Consider the following 8,816-nt stretch of genomic DNA (forward strand, 5'->3'; position numbering starts at 1 on the left):
TACAGCAGATCCACTGTAAGATCCTCTGTTTTCTCTCACAGTCTCACCTCTCTGCTTCTCGCTCAGAGAATACACATCTATTACATAGCCTCAAATATAATGCCCTTATACAGAGAGAGGGGTTTCCTTCTAGGGTAAAAAACTCTAAACTAAAAATAAGTTCTATTGCCAAATCATTCGCCTAATGAACGGCCCAGATTGACTAGAAATTACTATACTTTTACAAGGGAATTTTACATCTGTTTTTAGCCTCAGGGGCGCTGCCCCCGAAACCCCCCCCGGGGGACTGCTGGCCCCCAGATCCCCCAGTTGGTGGGGATCGGCCCCTCCGGACCCCTGTGGGGGGACAAGTCCACCCCCCCCCCCCCCATGTGGAGGGGTGTACAAACTTCCTGGGGTATAAATCCGGTAGAAACAAAGACCTCTGAACAATCATGCTCCACACACAAGATACCAAATTCGACTAAATTGTTGTACTTTTCCATCACACGAAAACCTTTTTAGCTCATGTTTCTCTTGCTAAGGATTTGGGTATAATTAATGTAGAGCTTGGAGACATTGGAGAAGAAAAATGATCGTTTTATCACTTTCTATTATTTGTTATTGAGGCCAAATAGAGGTGTACTCCAAACTTAGCTACTAGGATGCTCAAATGACTCCCCTATTATGTTGTATCATGCTAAGGGTGCAGTGGATGGATGTTGTAACAAACCCAATCCCCTTAGTCACCTTAAGGAAATGGAGGTTAAAGTTTTTCTTTCTTTAATCACTTGAAACCTCATTTCTTGGGTCTCCATTATTTGTGCTCATCAAAAGCTTCCTAATGATATGCAATTTGTACCATTTTAAGAATGGGACACTAAGATATGGCTCTTAGAAGATTTTCCCACTAGTGCTACATCAACATGTTTATATATATGGAACATGGAAGATGAATGGGAAACCAGTGCCACAGGTCACCTCAACGGCGTGGCTTGCTAGCACTAGGGCCACCTAGCCATGTCATTCCTTACCTTCTTCATGAATTACTTTATTTTTATTTATTTAGCCCCTTTTACCTTTCTTCCCTTAACATTTATTATTTATTACTTCATGTCCACTTAAAATAATCAACACAAATTCCAAAGTAAATAAATGGTAACTTATTATCAACTTCTTGGCTTTCTTCATCGTGAATTTGATTATTTGTTGTTGTCCATCCATTATATGTTTTGGAGTTTTCTAGGCATATTTTCCGATCAAATTTTCTTAGAATCCTGCAAAGATTGATTTGAATCACAAGTTTGAGTTGTAAACTCTCCACAATATGAGTGTTCCAAGGGTTTTTCAAGATGTTGAATCCATAGATGTAGTCAAAAACTCATTTTAAATAGCAAAATATCATTTAATCAAAAACATTTAGTGGAATTCCATCCAAAAACTCCAAAAAATATAATAGTTAAACAGCGTTTTATTTACTATTTATGTCCATAACAATATATTTGGACCACCTTTCTCAAACAAATATTATTTTAATATTTCTTTCCTTCCCACTTCCAAACTATATAATATATTTTAATATCTAAGTGGAAATATTTATTTCCCCAACACTTTTACTTACACTTAGACGCGTTTCAAGCTGGATTCCATAAGATTCATAGTGGAGAACATGCTTTCGAGTTCACCATTTTGTCGGGTTCTGCTTTTTACGGGTATTGTGCTTTCTGGGATGGTGCACACGTCTGGGTATATGGATACAGCTGGATTCCATAAGATTCCTAGTGGAGAACATGCTTTGGAGTTCACCATTTTGTCGGGTTCTGCTTTTTACGCGTATTGTGCTTTCTCGGATGGTGCACACCTCTGGGTATATGGATACAGCTGGATTCCATAAGATTCATAGTGGAGAACATGCGTTCGAGTTCACCATTTTGTCCGGTTCTGCTTTTTACGCCTATTATGGGATACAGCGCAGAGCATTATGGGTCCCACACTCAAACGCATAAGGACTCCAGCCTGTGTCTATGATTAGCGGTGTGGACCCCACACGCAAAGCAGATAAGGTTCACGCGGTTCATGGCCTTGCAAATCAAATATTTTCCTTATTCTATTACCCTCTGCCTCTACAAGCAACCTTTTATGTAATCTCTGCACTCCCACTTTCTTGCCCTTACAATTTATCCCCACCTCTGCAACTCCTAAAGTCGTCTCCTCCCTCTGCATTAACCATCCAGAGCTTTGCTGCACCCAATTTATCATTCTCTTTCAGTTCGTATAATCGTCGAACAATTGGCAACGGCATACCCAACACCTGCATCCTCGAGCACCCAAACCCCCTGTGAAATCGAAGAAATTGAAATGGAAATTCAGAGATCTTCGGATGGTGCTTCCTCCTCTTCCACCGCTGCTGTTGATAAATACGATGTGTTTATCAACCATCGTGGGGAAGTGAAGAAGAACTTTGCCGGCCATCTCTACCGTGCTCTTCTTTTACGTGGATTGAAACCCTTTTTAGATCAACAGGATTTACAGGAAGGACTACCTTTTCCTTCTCAATTAGAAGCTGTTATTAGAAACGCCTCCGTCCACGTTGCCGTATTTTCACCGAAATATGCAGAATCCCGTTGGTGCTTAGATGAGCTCCTGCTCATGCGACAGTCTGGGGCTCCAATTATCCCTGTTTTTTACCATGTCAACCCGGCTGATCTTAGGTGGACAGATCAGAACAAAACTGGAGTTTATGCTACCAGCTTGCACGAGCTCGAAATGAAGAAAACGTCGGACCCTCAAACACGAGAAGAGAAGCTACGATATGATCCCGCCACTATTCAGAAGTGGAGAGATGCTCTTTCCTTTGTTGCAGACATAAGTGGGTTTGATCTCAACGGCAAGTTTAACGGGTGAGACCTCCAAACCCCTCTCTATGTATACACTATATATGATACTTTGCCCTATGCTTTCAACTATTTATTTATTTTCTGTTGGTGTTTTTGTGGGTGAATATCTAGTGACGAGGTGCACATGATAGATAAGATCGTTGAATGCGTGGGTAAAGTTATTAGAAAACCAGGGTTGTATGTGGCCAAACATCCCACTGGTTTAAATGACAAAGTCACAGATTTTGAAGCTACAGTTTTGAAGCAACAGCAGGCTGGAAAAATCCAGGTTGCGGGCATAGTCGGCCTTGGTGGGATGGGAAAGACAACGTTGGCTTTAGAACTCTTCAATAGAATGAGTTCCAAGTACAATAAGTCCTTTTTTTTATCCGATGTCAGAGAAAAGGCTAATAAAACCTCACTACATTCGGTGCAGAGGGAGCTTCTGAGGGGCCTGACTGAAAGAGAAGTGGATATAAATAGCATTTATGAAGGTATAGGGATGTTTGAAAAGCATCTCAAATCTGCTCATGTCTTGTTAATTTTAGATGACATAGATCATGATAATCAGCTAGAGGCACTTCTACCGGTTAAAGATGTCTTAAGACCGGATAGCTTTATTTTAATTACATCTCGGTATAAAGATGTGCTGCAAAGGTCAGGAGTGGAAGAATTGTGCATTTATAAGTTAACAGGCCTTCCTAGACAAGACTCGCAACTGCTCTTTTGTTTATACGCCTTTTGTCAAACCAATCCACTCCATGGATTTGAAAATCTTGTAGATCAGTTTCTTCAAGTATGCGATGGACTGCCTTTAGCTTTGAAAGTGCTTGGGGCACTTCTCTTTGGAAAACCTGAATCATATTGGGATGCTGAACTTTTCCAATTAAAAGTTCAAATGCAAGTTTCAACTGATATAAAGAACAGGTTAAAAATTAGCTACGACGCACTCAGCGAAAAGGAGCAGAAGATCTTTTTAGATATCGCGTTTTGCTTCGTAGGGGAAAACAAAACAAGTGCCATAGCAGTTTGGGACGCGTCAGGCTGGAACGGATTGGTGGGGCTTACAAATTTAGAGGGCAAATGTCTAGTTGAAGTCGATGATAAAAATGTTATACATATGCACGATCAACTGCGAGACTTGGGAAGACAGATTGCAGAGGAAGAAACGCCGCGCCGTCTTTGGCGTCCCACCGGGGATATTGATGAATGGTTGCACAAATACTCCTCTGTACGTCCTCAATCATTCAAACTTTTTAAATAGTTAACCTTTTTCCATAGAAATCTGTATACAGTTTTCAATTTCTCCATCGTTTTTCACCTTCAAAATAATTAAATTTAACCATACCAAGCTGTATACAGTTTCTTGATTCTCCATCCGAATGAACAGGTTTTAACCGAAGCACGCGGATTTTGGCTGCCCGCTGAGGGGCATAGAACCAAACGATTGGGGAACCGCGTGATTTTGCAGCTTCGCAATTGGCTGGAAAATATATGTTATTGTTTTCTTCGTCGTAATGTCATGAATTTTCAACTTGTTCAGACTGAAGGACATCTGCTAGATCGTATTTTGCCGGTGCATTCGCCAAATCTCTCATGGCTTTCTTGGCGTCATTGTCCCTACACTTCTCTACCTTCCTGCATTACAATTAAGAATTTAAGGGTTTTGAAAGTGGAGGGCGCTGTATTGAAAACATTATGGCAAGGCATATCGCAGGTAAATCTAAACTTTTTGTCTATCGATATTGCATAAAAGGGTCTTCAATTATTTCTCACGGTTTTCCCATATTTCTTACACTCGAAATGCTTGATCTTGCAGGCACCTTTGCAGTTGCAGGAATTGGACCTATCTTCGTGCACTCAATTGGAGAGGCTGCCAGATTCCTTCGGCAATTTGACGAACCTCCACAGGTTGAACCTGCGTGGGTGCGAGAAATTGGAGAGTCTGCCAGATTCTTTCGGCAGCTTGTCCAACCTCCACAGCTTGTCCCTGTCTCATTGCTTGAAATTGGAGAGTCTGCCAGATTCTTTCGGCAGCTTGTCCAACCTCCACAGCTTGTACCTGTCTTCGTGCACTCAATTGGAGAGTCTGCCAGATTCTTTCGGCAGGTTGTCCAACCTCCCCAGCTTGGACCTGTCTTGGTGCGAGAAATTGGAGAGTCTGCCAGATTCTTTCGGCAGCTTGTCCAACCTCCACAGCTTGTACCTGTTTGGGTGCGAGAAATTCGAGAGTCTGCCAGATTCTTTCGGCAGTTTGTCGAACCTCCACAGCTTGGACCTGTCTCCGTGCAAGAAATTGGAGAGTCTGCCAGATTCTTTCGGCAGCTTGTCCAACCTCCACAGATTGTACCTGTATTGCTGCACTCAATTGGAGAGGCTGCCAGATTCCTTCGGCAATTTGACGAACCTCCACAGCTTGAACCTGCTTGGGTGCGAGAAATTGGAGAGTCTGCCAGATTCTTTCGGCAGCTTGTCCAACCTCCACAGCTTGGACCTGTCTCGGTGCGAGAAATTGGAGAGTCTGCCAGATTCTTTCGGCAGCTTGTCCAACCTCCACAGCTTGGACCTGTCTCGGTGCGAGAAATTGGAGAGTCTGCCAGATTCTTTAGGCAGCTTGTCCAACCTCCACAGCTTGGACCTGTCTCGGTGCGAGAAATTGGAGAGTCTGCCAGATTCTTTCGGCAGCTTGTCCAACCTCCACAGCTTGGACCTGTTTTGTTGCGGCAAATTGGAGAGGCTGCCAGATTCTTTCGGCAGCTTGTCGAACCTCCACAGGTTGGACCTGTCTGCGTGCCAGAAATTGGAGAGGCTGCCAGATTCTTTCGGGAGTTTAAGTAGCCTTGGATATTTTAATGCTTCCCGGTGTGCTAATTTAACAATCTCAAGCGAAGCTTTTGGAAATATAAGAACCCTCGAGCATATAGATCTTTCCGGCTGTGAAAAGGTTGAAGTGTGGCCCTCGCAACTGGGGCATCAAATGTCCCTGAAAGTACTGAAGTTGCTGGGCACAAATTTGAAGAAAGAATTGCCAAGTTCTTTTGAACTCCCCAGTGATTTAGAAGTTCTGTGGATAGGAAACCCTTTGCTGGAGACGGTGATGCCTTCGCTGGGTGAGTTCAGTGAGTTGAAGGATTTGCATCTCGAGTATCGGGGGGAAGTGAAGTGTTTGCCGGCATCGCTTGAACGGCCGAGTCAGTTGAGTTGGTTGAGAGTGGCTGCTTGTCCCATAATCCACACATCAGAGGTATTATCTGATGAAGTTGAATACCCCAACCTTCGACACTTAATGTTTGAGGAGTGTAACGAACTTGAGGAGCTGCCGAGTGTTGAAAGAATGGTCTCTTTGGAATACTTGGAAGTAAAAGATTGTCTGAAGTTGAAGAGCATACGGGATTTGGCGCAGCTAACAAAACTTACAATTCTAATTGTTGAAGGGTGCCCTCAGTTGGGCGAGTTCGAAGGAGTTGAATGTTGTCAATCATTACGGTATCTTCGTGTCGAGGGGTGTCCCAAATTGCGGTGGGATGAGAGTAGTACAGAGGCTGAGCCAGCAATGCCGCTATGGAATGGATTTAGGTTGGAGGAAGCAAATGGAAGTTGAAATGAAAGTGTTAAATTCGCAATTTAAAAGCAGAGAGACTAAAACAGAAGCATGCATGATTGTAATATAAATGGTCTTTTCAGCGGTAAAGAAATGGGGTCCATGTTAGTGTAAAAGTATTATACAGTGAAGAAGTTTTTAATATATTTTTTTAAATTTTATATTTAAAAAGCAATGTAGTAAATGTTCTTTTAAATGATTATATTTTTATTAAATATGGCAATTATTTATATGTTTTTTAATTTTAAATATTAAGATTATGACATTAATCATATTTTTTCTAATTAAAATAGTTTTTTAATAAAATTAATTAAAATAATACATCTTAAATTAAATTGATTTCTTTACGGTTTTTGGAAAAAACTTTTTTCTCATATTTAAAACTTTTAAAAGTAAATATGAAATTAGTGTAATTTAAATAATAATAATAATTATATATAATTATAAATATAAATACTTAGTTTATTATTATTTTTTTAAATTTAAAATTAAACATTTTTTTATATTATATTAGTTTAAAAAATAAACAAATATTAATATTAAAAGTAAATATGAAATTAGTGTAATTTAAATAATAATAATAATTATATATAATTATAAATATAAATACTTAGTTTATTATTATTTTTTTAAATTTAAAATTAAACATTTTTTTATATTATATTAGTTTAAAAAATAAACAAATATTAATATTAATAAAAATATTTATTAGAGAAAAAAGTTAACAAATATAAATAAAAATTACACATTCTTAAATATTTTTTAATAAATAAATATAATTATACATTAATTTTTTTAATTTAAAAGTTTTTACATTATATTCCCTTAAAAAATTAGAAATATTTATGAAAAAGGCCTAAAATTACAAATATTTATGAAAAAGGCCTATGAAAAACTAAATATATATTTTAATTAGTGATGATGATGATGATGGTTAATGTGAGACCAAACTTTGGTCTATCGGACCTAAAGAAACATATTATTTAGTTTGATTTAAGATTTTATTTCTATACTCAAAAAGCTTGGAGAAAAGCCTCCCAAGCTCAATATAATTTTGACATCGTAAAAGGCTAGGAAGGTCAGTATTGCGACAAAGATTATGAAACTGAGATCTAATGTGGTTGTATGTGGGGCACTCTAAGAGGAAGTGGTTTTCATCCTCAACGTTTCTATTATCACAAAGATGACAGATTCTTTCCGTCCATGGTGTTTTAGGAACTGTCCAATGCCCTGTTTCACTATGGAGCTCATGAGAGTTCATTCTAAACTTTTCTAAATTAATTTTCTTCTTTGAGCTAGCTAAAACAGAGAGATACTTTTGATCTTCTAGGGTGGGGTTGATGACCTTCTTATAATAACTCAATTTTCTTTTAGCCGCTAAATCTTTCTCACACCACATTTTTTCTTTGAACTTGGAAATAACAATATTTTTAATGTTATTAACGTTTTGCAGTGCATCGTTCTCGTTGATCTCCCAATGGTTTATCCAGGTCCTCGTGTCTTTATACCACCCCCGTTTGAGCCTTAGATGGTTTTGGCTGGAATTTAAAGCTAGCTTTAGAAGTCTATGATCTCCTATGTTATTGAGCTTGTGCTTGTACAATAGAAGCCTAGTCATAGCTAGGTTTTTGATAGGGGAAAGACCTACTTCTATAAGGAGAATAGGGTAGGGTATTTTTCTTTTAATTTTCAGGTTATACGTTATAAAACGCTTCTGGATTTGCTCAATCTTTCTCTAGGATTCTCTAGAGATGTTGCAACCCCAAACCTCACATCCATATAAGATAACAGGAGCGACCAAAGTTTCAAAGAGGAACTTCTTTTTATCCCACATTACGAGGTTTGCCGTTTTACAATTATTTTCAAGACCAAAGTAAGCTTTCCACCCCCCATTAATCATTTTCTCAATGCTATAGTTCCAGTTGAGCTTGTGATGAATATCAATTCTTAGGTACTTGTAAGAATATACTTCCTCCAAGTTATTATTGTCATACATAAAATTAGCATAAGTGTCCTTCTTGGATTTGATAATCATAACTTTTATTTTGTCAGTGTTAACAGTCATACCCATGGTAGAGCAGAAATCCTTAAGAAGCCTAAGCTGCTTATCAAGATCGGATGGACACCTTGCGAGGAGAACAATATCGTCAGCATAGAGAAGAAGGATGATGACTAGCACAGCTAAGATCTTGCCAGCACATCTTGCTTCCTCTAAATAACCTTCGAGCTTGTCAATGTAAATGCCAAATAGGGTAGGGGAGAGGGGGAAACCTTGTTTAACTCTGATATTACACTTAATATCTTTCAACCACCCCTCATTGATTTTTAGCTTGGCAATTACATTCTCGTATAATCTAATA

General features: G+C 38.9%; 1 protein-coding gene across 1 annotated transcript; it reads left to right on the plus strand.

Moving 5' to 3' along the window:
- Nucleotides 1-2,105: 2,105 nt before the first annotated feature.
- Nucleotides 2,106-6,627, plus strand: LOC149200251 (disease resistance protein Roq1-like). Its single transcript, XM_089402641.1, has 4 exons — nucleotides 2,106-2,879; nucleotides 2,988-4,086; nucleotides 4,246-4,572; nucleotides 4,675-6,627. The coding sequence occupies exons 1-4, from the start codon at nucleotides 2,338-2,340 to the stop codon at nucleotides 6,454-6,456; spliced, it is 3,750 nt and encodes a 1,249-aa protein (XP_089258767.1). The 5' UTR covers nucleotides 2,106-2,337; the 3' UTR covers nucleotides 6,457-6,627.
- The last annotated feature ends 2,189 nt before the right edge of the window (nucleotides 6,628-8,816 follow it).

Source organism: Pinus tabuliformis, chromosome 2_1, assembly GCF_031772625.1.
Source record: "Pinus tabuliformis cultivar Carrire ecotype Pingquan chromosome 2_1, CPIR1, whole genome shotgun sequence".
NCBI lineage: Eukaryota > Viridiplantae > Streptophyta > Pinopsida > Pinales > Pinaceae > Pinus > Pinus tabuliformis.